Here is a 27,410-nt window from a genome sequence, read left to right as displayed (position 1 = left end):
AAAGTTCCTAAGTAGAGGTGTTCTTAAGTAGAGGTACCACTGTATCCATCAGCACCTTGAATTGCACCTAGAAGTATATGTTGGGTGGGGTACTTTTAAATACAGTAATATAGTTATCATATTACTTACTTTTTATACTACAAAGTTTCTTGGAAATGAAAACTTAAGTGTGCATTATTAACATATACTTTTAGTTTTTAAGATCACTTTGCGGGTGTAATGCTATAACTCTATTCACGAGCTTCCTAAATAGTTTAACAATGTAACTTGAGCTTTTATTAAAAGGTGGAAATTCATTCTCATTGGAAAAGGAGGCATAAAAACTAAATTGTATTGATTGCTCATTCTGGCTAACAAGAGAACTGTCCACACTGCGTTCATAAGGAATTCACTGCAGTCATAGTTTATTTAGAGGAGAGTGTGCCAAGTACTTAGCTACGTTTTCCCCAAAATAAGACCTGGCCTTTTCTTTTGCGCTCCAAAATAAGCACTGGGGCTTTTTTTCTGGGGATGTCTTATACCCCACCCCCATGTACTTTATGTGTACTGGTACATGGGATGCTCACTTCTGCTTGCTTATGCTGGGGCGGGTGGCCATATGTGATACTAGTGCCATCGCCGCAAGGCGGGGTGGTGGAGCTAGTCCAAGCACCGGCTTACCTTAGGGCCCCAGCAGCCAGGCCACCCATGTCCTGACACCTGCCTTGTGATGGTGGCTCTGGCAGCCTCCTCCAGTAGGACCTTGTGTAGATGCCAGCCCACTACTTCTGCTTGCTTATGTGGCCACAACAGAGCAAGAAGCTGAGTGATGTTGCAGTGCTGTCGTCATGAGGTGGGGCTAGAGCTGTCCCACACACCATGCACCAGCTTACTTTTTGAGCCCTGCAGCCAGGCAATCACACCCTGACAACTGCCTCGCCTTACAGCTGCCTTACCAGCATGCTGCCTAGCCTCCTGCTCTGTTACAGCTGTGTGAGCAAGCAGAAGTGGTTCATGTGAAGCCCTGCTGGATGGGGCTGCTGGAGCTGAGGTGAGGCAGGTGGTGGGGTGTGAATAACCTGGCTGCGGAGGCCTTGAGAGAAGCCAGTGCAAGGTGCGTATGGCAGCTCCAGCCCCTGCCTCCTGGCATAAGCAATCAGATGGAATGGGCAGCCGACCGGCTCTGCAGCCATTTAAATAGGGCTTATTGGGGTGATGATGGTTTGGGGTTTATTTTGGGGAAAATATTTTATGACATTCATTCAATTGTCCTTCATACGCACATATTTCATAGCTATGTGTTTCCACTTCTTTAAAGTTGTTTAAACACACACAAAGTGAAGCTACTGCCTAGATAGTTTGGCATTTACAAATAGATGTTTAGATAAACATCTAAACATTTAGATAAACATTTCCTACCTGGAAACTTTTTTCCAACTTTCCAGCAACAGGATTTTAATGAATTGGGAAGATGATCCACTAAGAAATGGCTTTCAGTTATTAGGAAATAGATATTTGTATGGTTGAGGTTAAAATCCAACTATTTTTTTTAGACTAGATTGATCCCTCTACCCCACAATCAGAATTACAGTATCTTCACGCACGACTCCATTCTGTGGAAAAGATTAACCCAGTCTGGAAGCCAGTCATTCTCCTTCCCCAATCTCTTTCCTTTGTATTCTAAGGTCCCTAAAATATATATACCCCTTAAATAAAAGACATGAAGTTAAGTGACACATTACGTTCTGGTCCCTCTAACAGTTTTATTTAAACAAGGTTGTAAAAATAAAGTAATGAATAGAACTTGGAAATCTATGACCTCTATGACCTCCATTAAAAAGTTAAAAAAAAAATCATTCATACATTAGGACCAAAAGTGAACAAGAGATACCATATTGGTTAATACAGAGCACCTGATTATAAGTATTCAGAAAATAGTTGGTACTTCAAAATACAACGGCACTAGAATATAATGAACTAATATGAGTGAACTGTTGATGGTTTGCGAAAATATTTAAACTGCTCTGATTTTGTAGAAGCAATAGAATCCATTAGCTGCTTTCACAATTTTTTTTTTTACAAAAGATAGACATCCCCCCTCCCCCCCAAAAGCCACAACCTAAATAAATAGTTTGTCTTAAACATATTGTGTTAGTTGTTCAACAATGGCATATCGGTGTCCATTGGCACAGGAGCAAGTTCACACAAATAAAATAATGTAGTTTCACTGGCTTCTGCTTCTGTCAGAGGTTCCAGACGAACAAGTTTACTTTGGGTTGGTTGAGGATCCAAACTACTTTCGAGGAGTTCATCCACTTCTATTGATTTATCTTCAGATGATGTGGTTTCTTGTGTATTCTCTGTTGCTGTGCTTGGGTTTCCATCAAACAATGCAAGGAGAGGAAAAGCTGTATATTGAATGAGCTGTTTATCTATAGAAGAAAATGAGTCGAAACAAAGGCATTATTTTACACAAACTGAAATACCATTTATGTAGTTTTACAAATGAAAGTAAAAAAAAACCCTTGTTCAGTATACTGTAGATTACCAGTATGCATTGGTTGCATCTTATTTTTTTTTAAAAAGCAAATAATTGGATAAGCAAATAATTTTACAGTATGAAAACTCAGTCACCTGTTTTAGAATTTGAATTAGGCACGTTTTGTGAGTCTTCTTGTGGATTATTACTTTTTAACGTTTCAATTCCCTTTGTTTCTGCCTGCATAAAAGATGAGGTGAAGAAAATGTTATACTACAGAATAGAGCCTATCAAAGTAAAATACAGGCAATAACTTTTTCTTTGACCAAAAATACAGATGTCACTGGATAAATGGTACTTTCACCTGGACCTTGAAGTTATGGTGTTGCAAAGGCTCTGCGATCACATGACCAAAATCTAAGTGCTTGGTAACCAACCCGCATTTATAACTGGGGTGTGCTTCAATCTCCCCAAGCCCACCTATCTCCCCACCACTTCTATCCTTCTACCCTCCCTCCCTGTGCTCTGCTGTTCCCAGCTGATCTTTGCCATCTGCCTTCACTGCTGATGAGGTGTGCTGGTCTGGTCCTTTGTGAGGCAGGTGCTGGCCACGTGATGCCTTTTTCCTAAGGCCACATTCAGCCTTCCTGAATTCACATATAGCCAGCATCTGCCTTGTGAAGGGAGGAAGAAGACAGCAAAAGTGAACTGGGGATGGCGAGGGCAATGCAGTGTAAGGGTGCATGTGGGCTCTTTGGCCCCTGGTGGCAGCCCCCCACTTCTCGGCCAAACTGTATTTGCGTTTAGGCATAGCAGTTACTTAGTTGCACACTGCCCTGCTTGCAAGCCACTGCCTTCTTGGTTGGAAGATAGGAGAAAATTGCAAGGAGGTCCTTACTTAAAAGCCCAGGATTCTCACTTATTGAAGGCAAGGGGATTACCAGCACCACCAAAGCTAAATGATGACATGTGACATTGTGTTTTATGACTGCATTGCTTAGGGATGGAAATTACAGTCCCAGTTACTGTAATTAACAGAGCACTATCTGTATTCTGCAACAGCATTTAAAAATATATCAGATACTATCACCAGAACAAACAATAGTATTCAGGAAAACACAATGACAAGCTAATATTTTACCATGTACCAAGAAGTAATTTTTTGGAATTTTAGAAACCTTTATTTGTATTTCCTCTACATATATGCAAATGAGACTGGGAACATTAATACCATAATATACAAATTTATTCCTACCACATAAATACTTTACATTAGTATGTGGAAAGCATTTGGTGCACAGATCAGCTTGTTTTGGAAGGTTTGGTCCTGAACCAAAACATACATATTTGGTATATTACGTGATACACGCCTGGAACAAAATGGAGCTGTTTTGATATGGGCAGAAATGGGTGAGAGGACTGATGATGGAAAAAGCTAAGATGTTGGCAGATGAGGAGAGACAAGAAGAAAAGGGAAGTTATTGAAAGATTAGGAGATATGGATCAGTCATTGAAATATGCTGTGGCTTGAAGGGAGGAAAAATGAAAAAAAAAAAAATTCTGAAAAGATGTGGGAAACACAGGCCAGTGGGCTGTGCACACTTGGGAACAGCTAAGGGAAGGTGCAGGGAAAGGAACTTTGCCCAATTTTCCTATCCAGATTTTGTTTCATCTGAAGCTTGAAATCTCAACCATATCCAAGGTTTCAGTATTTCCAAACTGAATCCCCTTGAATTGTTTAGCAAAACTTCTGGAATACATCTTGATGCAGGTTCAAACCAAAATAATTTCCACATTTTACAAACATCCCTAATTTGATAGTTGTAAAAGCACTGCTATGAAACTGTAGTAGATTCCTGTAAGGATGTACTAGGTAAGATACAGAACATGGAAACCAGTAAGCCATGTAAAGAGGCTATGCTAGAAAGCATGGCAATTCAAAAAATAGAACAAAATTCAGAACTTGCTAAAGTTCAGACTTTTAAAAATATGAACATGTGATGTTTTAACACATTTCATTGCTATGCCAATATAAAACTTACTTTTGTACTACTGATATGACTTGTAGGGTTCATCTGTACGGAACTTGAAAAAAGCTGAACAAAACAAAATGTTACATTTTAAAAAGAGATTCTAAATAACAAAGTTGGCTATTTTAAAACTGCACCAATGTTTTGTTTATGAAAATAACTACATTAAAAATATTCTTCAAAAAATACTCTGACCATTTTTTCCTGAAACTTTAAAGTTTGCAATTGGCATTAATGTAGCACCTTAATGAAATAATTTAAAAGAGAAAGTACTTTTATAAAATTAAAACAAATATTTACATCCACCAAAAGATCTGGATCTATGCTGAACTGCCGTCCTGACAACATGGCCTGAAAGTCCTCTAAACTGCAATCAATGCTCTCAAGGTAATCCAGGAGTTCCACCCTAAAGAAAAAAGAATATCCTCTAGTTATTTGAGCAGTAACTTATTTCCTGCTTGCAACTTTGGACTTCTAAAATAAAATCGAGAAAAATACACTCTTCTTTTTCATATAACGTAAAAATATTTGAGTATTTTTCTCTATAGGAGTATCATTTGGTACAAAGTATGAAAACCAAGGACAGCAGCATATAAATACAATTACATAAAGTTCTGAATACAACCACCCAGGCTATCTGAAATTCATCTGTAAGTGATCCTTAATATTTATCAAGAATGGAGACACACATTGATAGAAATTGATTTAACATAAAAATCTACTTATTTAGGAATTTAAAGACTTTGAATACATGTTGGTTGATTCAAATAAGCATCCAATTATTCTAAAACCACTGAATTCAAAATCCAATATTCTATAGTAAGCGTATTTGACTCTCCTGTTCCTAACAGGAAAACAGATAATGTAATGAAATGTAAAATACATGTGCGGTAAAAAGAGGAAAATAAGACGTGCATAAATTTTAAAACTAAAAATAACATAAGAAAGTAATGCACAACTCACTTTCCAAGAAGGTTGATGTTTTGTGAAATTACTCCATTTTCACTAAGAATAGAATCCATCATTGACACTGGATCTTCTGCTGTTAAAGTCGATTGGTTGTTTAATTGAACAGCACTAGACATTAATGGGTTTGCACCATCAGAGGAAAGACTCATCGATTCATCACAGGAAATACCAACTGGTTCAGCCTTTGTATTTTCTTGAATTATAGGTGTATATTCATCCTCATTATCATCTTCTACTATTACAATGTCAGTACTACAGCTGCAATACAAATGTGAAATTAAGGAAAATAAAGCCTTTCTTTTGTTTTTTGATTGGTAGTAAAATTATGAAACCTGTCTTCCTCAGCTTTGCTCAGCCAGCATTTCTGTTTCTGTACTTTGAATAATTAGAAGTTCAACATGATTTTTGGGGAGATAATAGAAGGGAGACTAGATATTTACATAGCAGAATCCCACACATTCCACATGCATGTTTTCTTAAACTGAATAATATAGCATTTTAAAATTTAACTAGTGTATATTTGCATAGGCTTTAAAAAAAAAAATCAGAATCCATTTCACTAAATCGACAAAGTATTTGCAACACTGCATTTATTAGGCATTAGAACTTTTTCTTTTAAACCCCTCTCCCTACCAAAAACTGCTGCTTTCAAGTAGCTCTGCAAAGCAAGCCAGGGTTATTAAGTTTTACTATAGTTACAGTATTTGCTACTAGTCCTTATGGTAATATAAATCAGATCTTGCCAGATCTAAGCACTATTTTAATGAAAATATTTGGATTCTGCTAACTTATCTATAGAATTTAAACTGCAGGCATCAATGCAGAATTGCCTAAAATTGCAATTACATGTATACATGTTTCTTACTTTGAATCCGAAACAGTATCTTCACTGGTTTCTGGAGTAATAGGTGTCTTTTCTTCATCCCCACTTTCATCAGTGATGTCATAAATGATAATATCATCTGACATTTGGTCTCTTTGCTTTAAACCATCACTCCTGCTATGTGAAACCTGTCCATTTACAAGCTGCAATAACATAATAAAGTTAAAACAGGAATAAGGATAGCAATGTCTTCAAAGTGAATGACAAACTGTTAAAAAGGCTACATTCAAAATGCATTTGAAATGGATTTACAAATTATTTAATTCCATATTTATGCAATTAAAATATGATTTCTAACATAATCATTCTTAAGTAATTTAAGAATATCTTAACTAAAAGTAGCACAGTGGTACCTCTACCTACAAACGCCTCTACTTATGAACTTTGCTAGATAAGAATCGGCTGTTCAAGATTTTTTTTGCCTCTTCTCAAGAACCATTTTCCACTTACAAAGCTGAGCCTCTGAAACTGTAACTGGAAAAGGCAGGGAGAAGCCTCTGTGGGCCTCTCTAGGAATCTCCTGGGAGGAAACAGGGCCTCCACCCTCCCTGTGGTTTCCCCAATTGCACACATTATTTGCTTTTACATTGATTCCTATGGGAAAAATTGCTTCCTCTTACAAACTTTTCTACTTAAGAATCTGGTCACAGAACAAATTAAGTTCATAAGTAGAAGTACCACTGTACAGGCAATTCTCAACTTAGTGATTGCTTAGTTACAATAACTGAAAAAAGTGACATGATCATTTTTCATACTTAGCATCGTTGAGCATCCCTATGGTCACTTGATCAGATTTCATACACTTGGCAACTGACTCATATTTATCACAATTACAGTGTCCTAGGGTCATTTTTTTCCTGTTCTAGCATTGACACAAAATATCTCTGTTCATTAGCGTACAATTGTTTTAATCTGTTGTGATAGTGGCACCTTGCACTAAGATAATATAAGTAAAATCCCAGTTTCTACCCTAACCAATGGTTGATTTAACCAATAAATATTATTGGGGTTTTAGATTAATTATTTTTAAATTAATAGGATTACAATGTTGTATTGTTTTTATATGTTGTGAGCCGCCCCGAGTCCTTGGAGAGGGACGGCATAAAAGTCAAACAAACAAACAAACAAACAAACAACCTTTTGATAAGCAAAGTCAATGGGGAAACCAGATTCACAACAACTGTGTTACTAACTTAACAACTGCAGTGGTAAGAAAGCTCACAAAGTGGGGCAAAACTCACTTATTTTGGGCTCTTTGGTGCAAGTTAAGATTACCTCTATTGAGGGTCTTACTCAGTTTAGGAGAAAGAAATTAATATATTGACCTAATCTCAGCCATCAATGAAGAATATTTCATTATTCAAATGGTGCTTATTAGTAGTTCTCTCTTCTGTCCTGGAGACATCAATTTAAGCTTTCATGGCATAATTCTGTCTTTTATCTCTTTATCTCTTCCATCATCCAGCTGCAATCCTATTTACAAGTCACTGTATAAGAAGCAGTGTTGATTCTTTTATTACATCTGAATGACATTAATTACAAAACTCTTTAAGAGTAGGATTCCAGTACAGGGTTAAAATAGGGCTTCAGTCTGTTAATATGCTAAGCCATTAATTTAAGAGGATCTTCTGAGTTTTTTGCTTTTTGACCTGAAGATATATGCTGGAATCATCAACATTAATTAAAGTTTATCAATAACTCCATTTTGTAAAGATGGTGCAGTTTGGATTACTGGAATTTAACTGACATTTCACTAGACATTTTATAGATATAAAACTGCCTTTTTGTAGTTTAAAACTACAAAAAAATAATTTTTAACCAAAGAATTTAAGGATACTATGCAACCTACAAAGAAATTAAAAATCTTAGTTACAGAAATGGAAATATGCCATGAATACAAGAATAATTAACCTCACAAACTCTGTAATTTTCTTTCTAGTGGAACTCAACCATTTGCACTGCATTGTACACTTTGGCTTAATATAAACCATTATTTAATGTCTTTGTAATTGAAATCATTATAACTGAAGGAGAATTGCTATAATCAACAGGAAATATATGTTATTCTCTTAAAAAAAAAATAGACACAAACATGGCCGAGCCATGTTTACTAAAAAATGGAATGGTTACAGAAAAGAAATGCAATGGTGGAATATAGGCAAGTTTATTCCAGTGGAAACTGTTTTATTGATCAAATGATGGGATGGTGATGCCCTCTATTTCCTGCATCTTGAAAAACACTTAAGGACCCGCTCAAAGTTTAAGGGCTGACTTAAGGAAGAATGTAGAATATGAGGATAGAAAAAGTACATCTGTGCAAAGAGACTTGCAGTTGCACAACTTTGATTCTGCAGTACAGGCAGTCCTTGACTTACAGCTACAACTGAGTCCAAAATTTCTGTTGCTAAGTGAATGATTTGTTAAGTGAGGTTTGCCCTATCTTGCCACCTTCCCTGCCACATTTGTTAAATGAATCACTGCAGTTGTTAAAAGAACCGTTGCACTTACCTGAACGGTCTTCTCGCTGCACTGCAAGGAGAGTCCAACAATGGGTTATATTTCAGCCTTGCTGGAAGGGACTGAGTTAAAAATTAGCATAAATAACTGGTCCAACCCCTTTGCTGCCCTTTCTGGGTCAGTCTTAAAATAAAACGAAGTCATAGTGATAGTAAACCAAAAACATTTATTAACCAGATTAACTGAACTATAAACCAACTATCAACTAACCCTGTGTCCCTGGTACAACTACCGGGTGGGTTTGGACTCTCCTTGCAGTGCAGCGAGAAGACCGTTCAGGTAAGTGCAACGGTTCTTCTCCACTTGCACTGCTTCGGAGAGTCCAACAATGGGATATACCCAAGCTTGACCAATTAGGGGGGGGGGACAAGAACTATGACTGGACCAGGGACGCAGTCTCCTTGCATACTGTCTGCAAAACTCTGCGCCCAAAGGCTGCTTCCGTAGAAGCGTATTTATCTAAACGATAGTGTTTGATGAAGGTGTTGGGGGCTGCCCAGGTTGCTGCCCGACAAATGTCCTTAATAGGTGCCTGGGTCGCCCAGGCTGCTGAAGTGGCCGCACTTCTCGTGAAGTGGGCAGTGATGCCCCCAGGTATAGGTGTGTGCCGAGACTTATATGCAATGATGATGCATGAACGGATCCAACAGCTAATAGTCTTTGCCGATATTTTGTTTCCCATGGATGCTGGAAAATAGGAAACAAATAATGATTCTGTTCTTCGAAAGGTACTAATCCTTCTGATGTAAATCTTGATGGCCCGCCTTACATCCAGCTTATGCCACCGGAGTTCCAGCGGGTGAGACCCATGCGTGCAAAAGTCTGGTAGAACAATGTCTTGGGACCTATGAAAGACCGTGTTTACTTTTGGTAAGAATGAAGGGTCCAATCTTAAGACCACTCTGTCCGTATGGAACACACATAAGTCTGGTCTGACCGATAAAGCTGTCAACTTGGAGACCCTTCTTGACGACGTGATTGCTGTGAGAAATGCTGTTTTAAGGGATAAAAGCCGTAGCGGTATCTCACGCAGAGGTTCAAAGGGTGGTTCCGTGAGGGCCTGCAACACCAGTGGCAAGTCCCATGTTGGGAAGCGGCGTACTGGTGGAGGTCGGATGTTCGCTGCTCCTCTGATGAAGTCTCGAATCCAAGGATGTTGTGAAATAGGTCTGGAAAAGTCCATTTTCAGGATAGTGGCTATAGCTGCCACTTGTCTACGAAGGGTATTGGGTGCCAATCCCTCGTCTAGACCCTTCTGCAAGAATTCTAGGATCTGAACCACCGAAGGTGATTGAGGATCTCGGTCCTGAGCTCTGCAGAAGGTGCAATAAGCTTTCCAGGTTGCTTGGTAAATTCTAGTCGTAGATGGGTGACGCGATGCCTGGATGGTGTTAATTACTCTGTCTGGTACCATTTCTCTCCTTAGTCTCTCCCCCTCAAGTGCCACACGGCAAGCCTCCACCATTGGGGCTCCGGATGGAACACAGATCCCTGCGTCAGGGCGACCTTGCGATGCAGAATCCTCCACGGCGGGGAGATGGACAGATCCATCAGGTCTGCGAACCACGGCCGCCTGGGCCAGTAAGGAGCCACCAAGAGTATCTCTGCTTGTTCTTGGAGGAACTTGCTTACCACCCTCGGGATTAGGCATACCGGGGGGAAGGCATACAGTAGCCCCTCCGGCCACGGGCAGCTTAGAGCATTTACCTGTTCTGCTCCCGGCGTGGGGAATCGGGAGAAGAACCTGGGTAACTGATTGTTCAGGTGGGTAGCAAATAAGTCTACCTCCGGTCTCCCGTATCTGAGCATAATCTCCTGGAACAGATGGACATCCAGACTCCATTCCGCTGGATCGATGGTTGTCCGGCTGAGCCAATCCGCCTGAACGTTCGAGATGCCCGATATATGTTCCGCCCTCAGGGATGCAAGATGGTGTTCTGCCCACCTGAATAGAGCCTGTGATTCTCGCATGAGGCAACCGGACCTCGTGCCCCCTTGATGGTTGATGTGAGCCCTGGTCGCCACGTTGTCCGTGAGGATTAGCACATGCTGTCCCCTCACCTGAGATTCGAAATGGTGTAGTGCCAGGTGGACCGCTCTGAGCTCCAGAAAGTTGATGTTTGGAAGTGCCAGTTCCGCTGAACTCCACAGTCCTTGGGCTACTCTCGCACCGGAGTGAGCGCCTCAGCCTGAGAGACTTGCATCGGTTGTTATGGTGATCTCCTGTTGTGACAGGAAGGGAGACCCCTGCAGAAGAGCTGCTGATTTCCACCATGGAAGTGAGCGGCGCACCTCTGATGATATTGTCACGTTTCTCGAGGAATGGCTGGTTCGGTTCCTTTGAAAGGGAATGAGGAACCACTGTAAGGGCCTGGCATGGAGCCTGGCCCAAGGCACAATGTCTATGCACGATATGAATACTCCCAGTAACTGGGACAGGAATGACAGTGGTACTGTTCTGTTTCTCTGCAGATCTGTAACTAAGGTTCGCACCTTGGTCTGACGTTCTTTTGACAGGAAGACCATGCCTGTCACGGTATCTATGTAGGTGCCCAGGTGTGGCAAAAACCTGGTTGGGGTAAGATGACTTTTCTGGTAATTGACAGAGAAGCCCAGGGTCTCTAATGTCCTTATGGTTTCCGTCAGGTCCTGTTGTGCCCTGTTGGGGCAGCTGGATAGTATAATGATGTCGTCCAAATACGCCATAAGGCGTAGTGGATGGGTCCTGAGATCTGCGGTGAGAATGTCCAGTAGTTTTGTAAACGTTCTGGGGGCCGATGAAAGGCCAAAGGACATGGCCCTGTACTGAAAATGCTGGTCCTCGAAACAAAAGCGAAGGTATTTCCTGTAATCCGGATGGACCGGGACATGCAAGTATGCCTCTTTTAGGTCTATGGACGTCAGCCAGTCCCTCTGACGGATTGCTGCTAGTATTGTCCTTAATGAATGCATTTTGAACCTGCGGTATCTGATGTAGAGGTTCAATTGTTTTAAGTTGAGTATGAGGCGACAACCGCCCGAGGCCTTGGGTACGATGAATACTATGGAATAGTACCCCCGTCCCTCCTGATGTATGGGGACCCTTTCTATGGCACCTATGTCCAACAGGTGGTAGACCTCGTTGTGCAGAAGGTTGCGCTTGTGGGAGTTGAGGATGACTGGACACTGTAGGAATCGGCTTGGAGGTGTTTGAAGAAAGTCTATAGTGAGGCCCTGAGCTATTGTGGCTATAGCCCAAGTGTCTGCCGATATAGACTCCCAGGAGGCGGTGAAATGCTGTAGCCGTCCTCCTATGGTTGTGGAGTCATTTGTTCTTACGATAGCCTCCCCTGTTGGAGCCTCTGAAAGATCTCCTGGACTGCTGGAACTGTCTGTTCCTGTCTCCGAAGTTATTTCTGTCTGTTCTGTAGGAGGTCTGAGAGAAGGACCCCTGGGTATACGACCTTCCGGCTTGGGGTGTGGCCGAGGAAGTCTCCGCCCGAAAGGGTTGGCATCTGAAATAGGGGGTCGTACGTCTGTCCTGACGTCTATAGGTCCTGGGCAAGACCTTCTTCTTATCTTTATCCTCTATGAGGACGTTATCTAGAGACTCTCCAAAGAGCTTGGTCCCATCGAAGGGGGCCAAGGCAAGGCGCCACTTGGACTTGGCGTCTGCCTGCCACGTGCGGAGCCAGAGTAAGCGGCGAGATGACTGATTTGTTGCTAAGGCTCGTGAGGAGAACCGCGATGCTGAGAGAGTGGCGTCCGCAGAGAATTCCGCTGCAGCAAGCAATTTGTTCAGGTCTTGTCTCAAGCGGCCCTCCTCAGGGCCCAGCTTCGCGAGCATTTCTTGGAGCCATATGACTGAGGCTCTATTAAAAAAAGAAGCAGCTGAGGCTGCTTTAAGGGCCCATGCAGACATCTGATGAGATTTCTTGATTAGCCCTTCCGCCCTTCGATCCTCGGGTTTCAGACCCTCTGCCATCTCGGAAGGAACGAGTGCATGGGACACCAGGGCCGCTACTGGAGCGTCTATGGATGGAAAGTCCAGTAATTTTTCAAGTTCTGGATCAAACGCGTAGAATTTACGCTCAGAGGCTGTTGGCCCCAGAGCTCCTGCGGGGTATTGCCACGGACTTTTAATGTTGTCTAGGAATAACTGGGGGGCAGGGATGAAGTCTGCATCCTTCTGCTGTTCTGTCAGCACCCTAGTAGCAGGTTGGGGGGCGATGGCTGGGTCTGAAGTCTTATCAGCTGTGCCCAGGGCCACTGTCATCTTTGCCTTATTGAGAAGGACTCTAAAGATGGATGGCCTGAAAAGGCCTGCATATGTTGGTGGTTCTGGAGGTGCATACTCGTCCTCCGATAGACCATCCTCCGGCTCTGAATCCCCTCTAAAAATCGCCTCCTCCTGGAATGAATCGTGAGCAGGGGAAGCAGGGGCTGGTGCTGCCCATATGTTCCTATGCCCCACAGGTGTAGGTTGAGGAGAAGGTAGGGGAGCAGCGACTGAAGTGTATTGCTGAACCCCAGCTGCTATACCGTGCGAGTACGCAGAGGCAATCATGTCCTGCAGTGCTGGGGGCATGCGTTGCCAAGTGTCCGGGGAGGATCGGAGCCCTGCTGCCGTCGGGGTGAATGTGGCTGATGGGGGTGGAGGTGGTGCCATGTGCCAGGAAGTTGAAGGCATGGCGAATTCAGGCCTTGGTGCCTCTGCCACCTGTGCTGAGCCCCCAAATCTATCGGGTGACCAGTCGTTGTCAGTGGCTGTCCCCATCCCCTCTGGGAGTCTCGGGGATGTGGCCCCCATTATTGAACTCGCCAACTGACCTGGAGTTGCAGTTGCATGAAGCTGAGGCCCTGGGGCTTGTCTCTGCGCCTCCAGTTGATCCTCTAGCGCTTTAATCCGTCTTTCTGCTTCTTTTAAGGCAGAGGAAGATTGAGTGCTCTTAGATTTACTTTTAGAGGTGTGGGACTTCTCTTTAGCCTTGGCTGGGGCTTCTGTAGACCCTTGTTGAGGTACTTCATCCATTATCTCTGAGAAATAGTCTCCCACTATAAGTAACGGTAAAGGCTCCTGCGTGTTTTTAGAGGAGCTGACTCACGCCAAAATGGCCACCGCAACTTGAATACCGCCCTTTCCTGGGTTCTAACAGGAAGTTTGGGCTGGCCTTGCACTCATTGGTGTCTGAGGCTGTCAATCACTCATCCAAGATGGCGGACGGCAGTCTGACCCTCCATGAAGACACCCAAGATGGCGGCTTACTAGGAAACCCTCTTGCCGCTCCTGGTTGAGGCTTTCCCTCCGCTGGATTCAGCCTCCCAAGCACTCCGGCGCGATCCGCGACCTCGTGGGCCGTCTGCTGGCGGGCCGGCTCGCAAACTCCGCTCTCCGGCTCCGTGAGCTCGGATCTTGGTGGGAATTTCAAAGCCGCGGCTTTTCCTCTCTTCTGTCCAAGCGGTAAGCCACGTTGGTCGCCTTTGCGGGGTATGGCCGCGCAGGCCGGGGACCCCCTCCGTCGGCGACTCCCGGTCCTAGGAGCAGTACCCGCGCAGGGAAGAGGCTCCGACCTGGGGTATAAGGTGCAGGCAATACTCCACAGAGCAGGGTGCCTGATCTTAAGGAACGTCTGTAGATTCGATGTACCTGAAATGAAAAGAGAGAAAAAGAGAAAAAAACATCATTAAGCAAGTTTAATAATAGATTTAAATAAATACAATCAAAAACACTCCTAGGAGGAAAAACTCATGTGTCCCTTCACTATGACTGAGTTTTTTAGACTGACCCAGAAAGGGCAGCAAAGGGGTTGGACCAGTTATTTATGCTAATTTTTAACTCAGTCCCTTCCAGCAAGGCTGAAATATAACCCATTGTTGGACTCTCCGAAGCAGTGCAAGTGGAGAATACATAGTTATTGAGTGATGTGACTTCCCTGTTGACTTTGCTTGTCAGAAGCTCACAAATATGATCTCACTGCCCCAAAACATTGCATGAGTCAGTTAACAAGTATCTGAATTTTGATCACATAACCATGAGGATGCAATTTCAAATGATCACTAAATGAACTGTTATAAATTGAAGATTACTTGTAATCTGTAGGTCTACAGCCACAGTGAAAATTGTTAAAAATCTCAACTTAGAACTGCAATCACTAATCTCCTCATATAAAGCAAAACTTCATTTAAACTACTTTTCATCTGGTTCTCAAACATCCATATTAAGGGAGTTCCCCGAAGGTAGACAATTTTTTATTTTTAAATATGTTTTAAAATTAACTCACATGATGTTTGTTCTCCGATGAGTCTTTGACTATCTGCTGAAATAAGTTAGACTTTGAAGCTCCATTAGTATTCAGAAGCAGTGGGCTATATCAGAAAAAAATATGTTAATGCAGTTGTAAAGGCTACATTAAAAAAAAATCCCCTCCCCCTGGAACGCTCAAAAATAAGCTTACCGTTTGCGTTTCAGACTCACAAGCTGATTATTCTGAACGAGAGTAACAATGAACTGCACAATCTGCAGAAAAAAACCAGAATGTTTTGTTGCATTTTAATTTCAAACAAAATTATATACCTCTGTTGAAATAAGTCTGAACTTATCAGAATGTGCTAATTTACATTGGAAATTAAGTTTCTTGCGCATAAGAGAACAAATTGTTATCTAAGTTGCACAAAAACAAAAGAAGTTAATAATTTATTTGGATCTCTTCAGCAAATTCTCAAGCGTAAAAGTCTATATTTCAAGATTTATGCCAACTTTCAGCCTGAGATAACATAGAGTGCTCTACAGCATGAGCACTATCGCTTTGAGACCATATCATTCCTAGATGCCTCAGATGGCTTAAACATGTCAGAAGAGCTGGTTCAGGAAACTATCAACACTTCTGTGGATCCTTGATACCTCTAAAGAGATATTGGTGCACTCCCTTCTGAAGAAACGTTCCCTAAAGTAAGCAATATTAGGCAGCTATTGTCCTGCTTCTAATCTTGTCCTTTGAAGAAAGTTGTTGAGAAAATATTGCTCTAGATTTAACAGATTATATTTAACAGATCTTTTTGAGCAATCCTAGAAATAAACAAAATGGGATTGGTTGTTTTAGATGACATTTGACCAGCTGTCTTGATCCTCCATGATCTCTGAGGAACTTTCTAGACTGCCTGCTATGGTTGGGGGATTCAAGACACTGTTATACAGTGGCTCCACTCCTTCCAAAACAAGCAGTTCCAGTCAATGGCTATGGGGGAGAAAAGGCTGGTTCCATGGATGTTCCATTGTCACCTTCTACAGGGATTCTTCTTGCCCCTGTTGTTTGACATGTACATGGGGCTGCTGGGAAAGATCTCCAGATAGTCTGGGTGAAGTATATTTTGTCCCTTGGAGCCAGTAAGGAACTTTCTTTTCCATATTCTTTATAGTTTCTAAAAAAGTTATCTATATATTTTCTTAATAACATCAAATTCACAAATAAAGCACTTGCATTAATAACTTGATCTAGGGTTTTTGCAATGATGGACAGCCAATACAAAAGCATTTGAAATAATCCCTACGTTACAATGTAGCCTAAAGGATCAAGTATTATATAAAAGGATTTCTGCAGAAGTAATAAGACTTTCCCACATATATTCCATAGCTGCCTTGATTTATTCTAGAGATTCTGATTTTGGAGACTTCTTTACTCTCCAATAGCTGTCTAGAAAAATTTAATCTATCAATTCACTAAAGCCATTTTCTTTCACACAGATTATATATGAACACGAATCTAAGAAAAATTACCTTTCGAATAACTTGCTGCTGCTGTAAATGTTTTGCTCTCAATTCTGCTACCTCTTGCCACAGAGATTCATTTTCTCTGTTTTAAGACATTCATAGTTAGTGCAAATATTAAAATGTTTGCATGTGAACATTAGAAATATATTCTGAAAAACAATATTAATAATCAATATGATACAGATAATCTCTTATATTGGTATGAGACATATAATTTTTAAGGTTAAAGTAGAAATTTTCATGTTAAAATGTTCAATATTAAAAAGCCATTTCCCCAATTTTGATAAACAATGAAGTTACATCACATTGACTTACCTCTTAAGTGCAGAAAGCCTGGATTCAATGGTTTCTTGTTTACTTTGAACCTTCTGAGCACTGCTTATAATTTTAGACAGATCTTCTTGGCGAATTTTATTTTCTTCAGGCTTCGCGGAAGAAACCTGTAAAAAAAAATATTCCAGATATAATAATATACAAGTTGATAATAGCTTGAAATAGGTCTACTGTGATAACAAAGTGAAATTTGTTTTGGAAATGAATTCCAAATACAATGACGCCTATGAGATATATATAATATAGGTGAATTTCAGCAAAAGGTGTTCAAAGATCTATAACACTTTTCACTAACCTTTCTTTTAATATGTTCCAGTAAGTCTTCCCGTCCTTGTTTGAAATAGGGATGTTGGAACTCAACAGGACCATCTCTTTCCAATTTAACAATACCAGAATCCACATGGACCACTTTACGGAAACCATCTAAAAAATTATATCCACAAAGCAAAAATCAACAGGAATATTCAAAGGCCTCATTCAATACTTACACAATGATCAAAACTGCAATTCTTGTGTAAACAGTTTTACTAATGCAAAACTATCTTTTATTATCACTAATCTCCATTCTTTTAATTTCTACAGAAGACACACACACAGAGAGACATATAAAACAAAAAATCAACACAGAAAGCATTACGTGATCACTTATTCCTGTTCTAGCTTCACAGATATTGCTGTATTTATGGGAAGTACAGGGCAACTGTATATCCGAGAGTTGCATAAAAATGTATAAAAATGTATAAAAATATTAGAAAAGTACAGTTCACAACTTCTGGATCTGAACCAGACAGTTTAAATCTGGAAGCAAAACTAAGAGAAACACCATATCTTAAATAGTGCTAGGCTACAGGAATATGTTTTAAATATATTTAACAAATACATTACAGTGAACCCTCGAGTTTCGCGTCCTCGAGCATCGCGAAAGGGCTATTTCGCGAGTTTTCAACCCGGAAGTAAACTCCACCATCTGCGCATGCGTGCCTTTTTTTCTATGGCCACGCATGCGTAGATGGTGGAGTTCCCCAGCTGGGAAGCTGGGCGGCTTCCCTGGGTCTTCCCCCTCTTGCCCCGGTAAGACCCCAGCGGCAGCGCGAGCAACGGCGTGGGCGGGCGGGCGGCACGCGCGGGGACACCCCAGCTCCGCTCCCCAGCTGGGAAGCGGCCCCAGCAACAGCGTGGGCGGGCGGGCGGTGCGCGCACGCTTGGGGAAACCCCAGCTCCGCTCCCCAGCTGGGAAGCGGCCCCAGCAACGCGCGCGCGCTTGGGGAAACCCCAGCTCCGCTCCCCAGCTGGGAAGCGGCCCCAGCAACAGCATGGGCGGGCGGGCGGTGCGCGCGCACTTGGGGACACCCCAGCTCCGCTCCCCAGCTGGGAAGCGGCCCCAGCAACGCGCGCGCACTTGGGGAAACCCCAGCTCCGCTCCCCAGCTGGGAAGCGGCCCCAGCAACAGCGTGGGTGGGCGGGCGGTGCGCGCGCGCTTGGGGACACCCCAGCTCTGCTCCCCAGCTGGGAAGCGGCCCCAGCAACAGCGTGGGCGGGCGGGCGGCACGCGCGCGGGGAAACCCCAGGCGCGAGCAACGGGGTGGGCGGGCGAAGGGCGGGCGGCGGTGGAAGTAAAAACACCATCTGCGCATGCGCAGATGGTGTTTTTACTTCCGCACCGCTACTTCGCGAAAAATCGATCATCGCTTGGGGTCCTGGAACGGAACCCTCGCGATGATCGAGGGACCACTGTATACAGTATTATCCTAATACAGTAGTACCGCTAGATACGAGTTTAATTCATTCCAGAAGGGAGCTTGTATGTCGAACAACTCGTATCTGGAACAAATGGCTTTAGACTTTGTTTTTCCCCTCCAAGATAACCAAAAGCAAGGATTCTTGCGCCACCTAGTGGACGCTTGGCTCGTATCCCGAATTTGAGCTCGGGTCTGGGACAGAAATTTCTCTCCCCTCGTGGCTCGTATCTTGGAATACTCGCATGTGGAGCAGCTCGTATCTACAGGTACTACTGTATAGTATAACACTGTATTTTTCTAAGAAAACTGCACTGGCATGTTTCTTTCATGGACCATAGAGTACAAAAGATTGCAAGAATAGAGGGAAATCAGCAGAAACTGCCTCCTTTCCAAGTCAACCAATGGGAACGCTCCACTGTATCAAACATTTTCCATTGTTGAACTGGAGCCATAATGTATAAACAAGAATTCCTTCCCAAAATTGGGAGAATTGGCCCTATTTACAACTGAGCAAAACCTAACCTTCCCAGGTGATACTTACTATCAATATCAGAATTTTATTCTCAATAGACTTGTGAAAGAATAGTTCTGCTAACTGCTGCTTAAGGACATGTTATAAAAAGTCACGTTTTTTTCATAATCCTAAAGCTATTCTATAATGACACAAAGCATGAACAAAGTTCATAACTTTTAGTGTTTTAGAGGACCCAGAACACTGGACATTGAAAATTTCAGCAAATATAATACCTAAAATATAGCAACTATATTCCTTAGAAAATTGTTTATGTTTATAATCAAAATTGAATCAGAATGATTGACAGAATGTACTAGTATAAAACAAACAAAAATGAACCTATTTCAAGATTAATAGTATGACATGTTCTATATTTAAATGTAGACCTAAATATATAATAGTACACATTACTGAAAAAAAATTCTCACACATATTTAGCTGTCTCACAAAGCTTGCCATGTTGTTGTGCTTGAAGTACTTTGGAAGAATCTCTTTGGCAAACCGTTGTTCATCCAATACTAGGAAACTCTGGCCATTCTGAAATTAAAAAGTCAAACACAATTATGATCAGAATCTACCTAAAAGGAAAAACTAACTTCTCACTAAAGCATTCTTTAATGCAAATATAACCTCTAATTTAAAAATATATAGTTAGCATCAAAATTATAAGAACTTTAAACTGAAAATGGTAATGATTATGAACAAGATTAATATAGAATCTTGAAGAGGCAAATCATGAATACATTAATGACAGTAATTCAGATCAAATTACAGGACAGTTCAATATTATGCTTGACCATATAAAACTGCCAAATAAGTGACTGTTGTGGTTATAGGTTATTTGATTGATTCTAAAATGCATCGTTTTTATACTTTTAAGAGCTGTGGTGGCGCAGTGGTTAGAATGCAGTATTGCAGGCCAAATAAATGTTCATTGTCAGGAGTTCAATCCTTATCGGCTCAAGGTTGATTCAACCTTCTATCCTTCCAAGGTTGGTGAAATTAGAAGTCATATTTTTTGGGAAAATATGCTGACTCTGTAAACTGCTTAAAGAGGGCTATAAAAGGACAGTGAAACAGTATATAGGTCCAAGTGCTATTGCTATTGTTTTACTGCTATGACATATTCTTGGTAAAAAAATGCAAAGAATGGTTTTGCCAAAGTAATGGCAAAGGGATAAGCTAGAAAAGATATTTTTCCTTTTTATTTACGTATTCCTTTGGGGAAATATCAATTGCCTAGTGAGATAAGTAGCAAAAACTATTAAGAAATTTGAACCCTGAGAAGAGATGCTCCCCCACATTCTGCGATGGGCTTCCACTCATTTGAGATTCCCTGCCCTTTTTTTCCTTCCCACAGTGCATCTCCATTCTCTGCTTATATTTCAGCTTCTTCTCATCTTTGGGGATGGCTAAAAGAGCTGCCTGCCAAAATAATTTGACTTATCTCTTCATATAGATGGGAACTCCTTCAGGAGGGTGCAAGAATGCAGCTTAAATCTTCAGAGGAAGAAATTGTCCAATAAGATGCAGGAATACAGCCCAAATATTCAAGATTTGACCTTTGTTTCTGCACCTGCCAAAGGACATCACTACCAATGGGAAGAAGAGAACACTTTCAGCAGGGTGCAGAAATGAAACAAAACCTTTAGGATTCGAGCTGTTTTTGCATCTTTTCAAAGGAGTCCAGTTCCCCTCAGCAGGCAGCTCTTTCAGCCACACTCCAGAGACAGGAAGCAGTTCTTTCAGAAAGCAGCAGCTTGCAACTTTCCCTGCCAGCTTCCCCTCTGATTTTCTTGATAAGTTGGCAAAGATTGCAAACAGCTATCACTTTAATCATGGGCATCGGTTTTTTGGCAGTACGCTTATAAGTGCGAATAGATTGCCAAATACCAGACTGTGAACCTGTGACCGCAGGCACAGTGGTGCAATATTTTGTGATGGCTGAAGTGCTTTACAGGCTATAAAGAATAATTTCCAAAGCTGTTATAATTCTGTACTGATATTAAATGAATGGTCATAGGTTGAGGACTGTCTGTATATTAAATTCTTGTAAGAGGCTTATAACATATAGTAACTGCTATATTATGCATTTAATTCAAATAACAAACCAAACATTATGGCCTTCCCAAATTAAGTTAGTATTTGAACTTGAGATTTTTTTGGTTATGTCTCTAAATTATATATTTTGGGGAGATTAATCCTAAATACAGTTGTGGTTTGGCAAGACAATATATGGTTAGTAGAATCCAAGACCAAGCTACAAGGAATAAATTGGAATCACTTTATAATATGTAAATAGATATATTGCTCTTGAGTTAAAATGGTATACATAAGAAACACCCCCAATTTGGTGGTGGGGTGTGAATGTTTGTCTGGTGGTGGGCAACAATCACTGAGCACTCGTTGTATGTTTTGTGTGTATTTTATATTTTTTATATTTTAAAATCAATAAAAAAATTAATTAAAAAGAAACGGTTGTGGTCCTTAATAGCCCCAGTAACAAAATCAAACACATGACAATGGTTGCAAAAGGAATCAACATTAATAGTAACAGATAGCCTGCCTATCATTCTGCCTTTATAAAAAAATAACAATATTACTCTATCCCCTTCAGACATGTGACAAGATGATTATTTTACTTTTAAACCAGAGATGCCTTTCCAGTGTATGATAGCTGCTTACTAATAGCATCAACATAAAATCACGCTGATATAGATTTAATATGCCAGTGTATCATGGGATCTACCAGCAAAGGGGATTTAGAAACAATTATATTCTAGAAGACTAGAATTTATAGACCTATTTTTATATCATTAAGATGATCTAATAGCCTATTTTACCTGCTAGTGATTGATCCAAAATTAAACATTAGAATAAAGAACAACAATTAAATACCCAACTTATCATATGCTAAAAATAAAAAGGCAGATGCAAGTGGACATGGCATAAATACAATGTAAACTATGAATGTTTCCTAGGATCTGCTCAATGTTTCCTTTAGTCATCCAAAGAGTATGTATGAAAATTGATCGCCCTGGTTTCCAATTCCTCTATTGCAACCTGTACAGAATCAAAAATAATCTTAAAAGTAATAAAAAAAATACTATTCCCTATGCCAGCAGATATAGAAAGTAGTATAACTTCATAATTTTTTTCTAATATTATATTTTTCTGAAAAAAAACCCTTTGAAGTCATAACAAGGAAACAGATTTTTTACAATTACAGCATCTCTTCATCTCCAAATATAAGTATTTAGCACAAGAACAGATGTGGTTGTAAATTCTTTCACCCTTAGTTTCTAAGAATTCTTTTGCAAGCAATTTCCTCAGAATAAAAGAGTAACTTAACTGTTACAGTGTATTCTCTGTAATATTTTGAAACCAAATACTGATCTATGGAGCAGCTATGGAGGGCTATATTTGCCCTATTTCCATGTATTAAATCAGACTCAAGACCAAGGACATTCATTTGCTCAAAATACTCTAATATTTACAGGGAAGTCTACTGAAATAAGCCATCAATGACATTTGAAACTACTGATATTATACAAAGGACTTTTTCCACTTGGAGCTGATGAAGTCATCCAGTTAGTAATATGTAAGTGGTAGTATTATTACCTCAAATTGTAACAAACAGAAAAGCAATGACTACCTACCATCAATTAATAACTAAACTCTAGTTAGATTTGCTTGTGTATTTCTTTCCATTATACAGTGATACCTCATCATAAAAACTTTTCGAGATATAAACCCGGGGCTTAAGATTTTTTTGCCTCTTCTCCAAACTATTTTCACCTTACAAACCCAAGCTGCCACCACTTGGATGCCCTACCTCCGGACTTCTGTTGTCAGCGAAGCGCCCGTTTTTGCGCTGCTGGGATTCCCCTGAGGCTCCCCTCCATGGGAAACACCACCTCTGGACTTCTGTGTTTTTGCGATGCTGCAGGGGAATCCCAGCAGCGAAAAAACGGGCACTTCGCTGGCAACGGAAATCCGGAGGTGGGGTTTCCCAGCGAGGAGAGCCTCAGCGAAATTGCAGCATCACAAAAATACAGAAGTCCGGAGGTGGGGTTTCAAGGACTTCCATGTTTTTGCGATGCTGCAATTTTGCTGAGGCTCCCCTTGCTGGGAAACCCCACCTCTGAACTTCCATTGCCAGTGAAGCACCCGTTTTTGCACTGCTGGGATTCCCCTGCTGGGATTGCTCTGCAGCATCACAAAAGCATGGAAGCCAGGTGGTGGGGTTTCCCATGGAGGGGAGCCTCAGGGGAATCACAGCAGTGCAAAAACAGGCGCTTCCTATGGTAAAAGGGTGAGTTTTGGGCTTGCACGCATTAATCGCTTTTCCATTGATTCCTATGGGAAACATTGTTTTGTCTTACAAACTTTTCACCCTACAAACCTTGTCCCGGAACCAATTAAGTTCGTAAGACGTGGTATCACTGTAATTTATGGGACTGAAATTACTATATTTGACCATATTTTATTTAGAGTAAGAAAATGTATGAATTTACATTTACTCTTGCTAGAACAGGGGTAGGCAAAGTTAACTTCTTCTATGACTTCTGGACTTCAACTACCAGAATTCCTGAGCCAATCATGCTAGCTTAGGAATTCTGGTAGCTGAAGTCCACATGTCATAGAAAAGTCAATTTTGCCTATCCTTGTACTAGAATAAAGCAAAATAGTACCCTTCTGCTGATATTCCTGATAATTTCGGAATCTATTTAAATATGAACAGTCAACAGATCAGAGCTAAGGTAGTTAACAATAAAAAGAACAGATAAGATCATGAAAATAATACACAAATATAACACAACACAACAATGACATAAGTACTATTCTAAACAACACTCCTTTAGTAAATTGCTTCCTACTTCTATAAAAAATTAGCTACCAAGAATAAATTTTAAAATTTTATCTTCCAGCAAGTATTTAATTAGTGGATCTTTCTGAATATGCAGTCAATACAGTTACCACCAATCAATGGTGGGCTCCAGTTTAAAAAATGCAGAAGAATATGGAGCACAAATGCCACTTCCTGCTTAATTACAAGGACAAACCCTCAAACATATTTTTAATTCAAACATGGATAGAAAAGAAGTTATGACAATGTACAGAATTAAGGTCGGAAATATCCTTGTTGGGTATTTTACCATAGAAATATAATAAAGAAAAAATATATTTGATTATTCATATAATTACAGCAGTTAAAATCGTGTTTGCACAGAATTGGAAAACATTGATAGCTCCTTCAGAGGTAGAGGTGCTTAGGAAAATATTGAATTGTGCATTGAATATTGAATAATTAACAATGATAATTAAAGATGAAGAGTCAGAGTATTATAAGATTTGGGGAAAATTTTATGATTGGATGGAAAATGAATATGGTTAGAAGTTAGTTAATATCAACTGAATGGGAAGGAAGGTGATAAGTTAAGAGACCTAGGCAACATTGCATTTGATTGTTGGAGCTTGCACTATATTTGCATAAATATATACCTAAAATGATTAGACTTATAGAAGTATTAACATAGAACAGAACTAACATTATTATTAATTTAGATGTTGGAAGCATAGGGAGATGAGTTGCTTGGATGTTACTCCTAAAATATATGTGAATGGATGCACTCTGGAGAAAAATTAGAAGGAGGAAGAGTGAAAGAGAGGGGAAGGAAGGAGATAGGGAGGTTAGAAGGAGAAGAAAGGGATAAGGAGAAGTTGAGAAAGGGGAGAAGGAGGAGAGGAAGGGATATGGAAGTAGGGGTGAGAGGAAAGAGAAAGAGAAAAGGGAGAGAAAGGGAGGGAGGTAGAGAGGGAGAAGGGAGTGTTGTTATATGGTATGGGGAAAACAGAGGAGCAACTGTATACATACTTCTTTATGTCTGTATATTATGTTAATTTTATAGACAATAATGTAAAAGCAATGTATGTTAACACTTGGTAAGATGTTATGGTTTATTTATTTATTTATTCAATTTTTTTTAATGCCACCCTTCTCCTTAGACTCAAGGCGACTTACAACAAGTTAGCAATAGTACTTTTTAACAGAGCCAGCATATTGCCCCCACAATCCAGGTCCTCATTTTACCCACCTCGGAAGGATGGAAGGCTGAGTCAACCTTGAGCCGGTGATGAGATTTGAACTGCTGACCTGCAGATCTAGCAGTCAGCTTTAGTGGCCTGCAGTACTGCACTCTACCCACTGTGCCACACTGGCTCATATTTGTTCATGCATATGTGGAAAAGTTAAAAATAAACTTTTTAAAAAAACAAACAAACAAACCACCCCATATTTTTCTTGCAAAAACCTTGAAGCAAATACATTCAGAAAACTCTCAAATAAAATGCGAAACTTGACTTGCTGAATAAGAAAAAATAACATATTTCTATGCTGTCCCGAGTCTTCGGAGAGAGGCGGCATAGAAATTATTATTAATAATAATAAATAATAATCTGAGACATCCTGAAGAGATTTATGGAAAATGAAGAATTGCATCCAATTTGTTGACAGCCTAATAATAAAAGTGAGTTCTTCCAATTACCAGAGACACATTCCAAAGTTTGTGGCCAACCACAGGGAAATAGACCAATTACTGCATTCTGGGACTAGCCTAAAGAACCAGCAAGCCCAGCTGGTTGTGTGGCTTTCATTTTTGAGTTCATTATTTACCTCAGGTGTCAGGCAGCCATTTCAAATAAGTAGCTCAGTCAGAGATTGGGGCACAGAGAGTCAGTATGAACATTAAATTGCGGAGAGCATTTGAACATCCTCTTTTGTGTCCAAAATTAAACACTTATCAGGAAGCACCATATCCATAAAGTTGAGATTTTTCCGTGCACATTGCCTCAGGCGCAGGAACAGCTTGATTTCGAACAGAGATGTCAAGAGGGATGCTCGGCTAGTTAAACAACTATCACCTTCCTTACCCAGGCATAACCGGGCATATTTCAGGGTTCCCTCACTAACGGCACCAAGGGATCTCTCCAGTTCTGCACACACCCCAGAGACGTGACTACCCCGCCCCGGTCCAGGCCCTTCTGCAATGAGGCTTTCCCCACTCGGTGGATCCCTTGGCGGCCTTGGAATCCGCCACGTGATAGTTGAGGCCTCCCGAAGGCCTCGTTCCCGGTAAGGACGAGGGGTGGGCGGGCGGACTCGACGCGGGGCCGGGAAAACAACCGATACCGGGAGGCAGGATGTGACAGGACCCGAGGCCCATCGGTGATCTCGAGAGAAACCGTCCATTGAGGGAAAAGAAAACGTGACTCACGCCGGATCACACCCCCTTCCTCGCACACCGCCTTCTGCCGGGCCTGTTGTCCCGCCCGGGGGGGGGGGGGCGGCGTACAGAAGAGAGGGAGCCAGACCGCGAAAGCAAGGCTGCAAGGAGGGGGAGGAAAAGCCCGTGTCCCGTCCCCCCCCCATCCCGCCACAAGGCCTCTCTCAAGAACGCCTACCTGGCTCCAAGTGATGAGCTGGTTACTGGGCGCGTCGCCCACCAGAGCCCAAAGTTTACTTAGAAAAGCCGGGACTGTTGTGGCAGCGGCGGCAGCAGCAGCGGCGGCGCCCGTACTGGCCGCCGCCATAACCGGCTGCTGTTGCTGCTTCATGGTGGCTCGGCGGAAGGGGGGGGGCACAAGAAAGGAGGCAATCCGGACCGCTGTCCTTCTTCCTCACGGAGATAGCGGCGGCGGCGGCGGCAGCGCCGATCGTTCCTTGAACTGGCGCGCCTGCGCAGGCTCGCGAGACACACACGCGCGCGCGCGAGCGCGAGGCCGGGAGCCGCTTCGTTAACCCTGCTTTTTTTTTTTTTACCTAACGGGACCACGTGCGCGGCCCTCGCGAACCACAACAGCCAGGAGCCTCGGCTGCCATTGGACGAGGGGCTCGCGGGCTCGCCATTGGCTTGGCGCGACGGGACGCGGAAATTTCCACCGACTGGAATGCAAAAGAGTCACCCGAGGCAGCCAGTGAGAGAAGCGTTCGCCTAATAAGAATGAAAGCGCCCCGCGCGTCAAGGGAAGGGAGGAGGGAATTTGCGTATTGCTGGTGCTTGCTGAGCGAAAGTTACCATGGCAACAGAGGCACAGCAGCCTTGGAGAAAACACAGCGGCGCTTAATTGAAGATTAACTTTCACTCGGCTGTTCCTCTGTTTACATGTCCAGTCCTATACTCCTTTAATCCGCAGGAACTAAATTGGACCGACTCAGCC

At 41.7% G+C, this 27,410-nt stretch overlaps 1 protein-coding gene across 4 annotated transcripts; it reads right to left on the bottom strand.

The window, feature by feature from the left end:
- Window positions 1-1,722: 1,722 nt before the first annotated feature.
- On the bottom strand, window positions 1,723-27,070 carry HSF2 (heat shock transcription factor 2). Of its 4 annotated transcripts, none has more exons than XM_070733439.1 (13): window positions 26,655-27,070; window positions 19,619-19,727; window positions 17,233-17,360; window positions 16,920-17,044; window positions 16,611-16,686; window positions 15,292-15,353; window positions 15,118-15,202; window positions 6,323-6,483; window positions 5,452-5,715; window positions 4,789-4,894; window positions 4,501-4,554; window positions 2,614-2,698; window positions 1,723-2,411 (listed from the first exon to the last, which is right to left on the bottom strand). In XM_070733439.1, the coding sequence occupies exons 1-13, from the start codon at window positions 26,805-26,807 to the stop codon at window positions 2,131-2,133; spliced, it is 1,689 nt and encodes a 562-aa protein (XP_070589540.1). In that variant the 5' UTR covers window positions 26,808-27,070; the 3' UTR covers window positions 1,723-2,130. The 4 variants fall into 4 exon arrangements, with proteins under 4 accessions (XP_070589540.1, XP_070589542.1, XP_070589541.1 ...); XM_070733441.1 differs by having other exon boundaries at window positions 26,468-26,662; XM_070733440.1 differs by lacking the exon at window positions 4,501-4,554 and having other exon boundaries at window positions 26,655-26,994.
- Between the last annotated feature and the right edge of the window lie 340 nt (window positions 27,071-27,410).

This window comes from Erythrolamprus reginae, chromosome 1 (assembly GCF_031021105.1).
Source record: "Erythrolamprus reginae isolate rEryReg1 chromosome 1, rEryReg1.hap1, whole genome shotgun sequence".
Taxonomy (NCBI): Eukaryota; Metazoa; Chordata; class Lepidosauria; order Squamata; family Dipsadidae; genus Erythrolamprus; species Erythrolamprus reginae.
The sequence above is the reverse complement of the archived record's forward strand: the minus strand, read 5'-3'. Positions and strand labels throughout refer to the sequence as shown.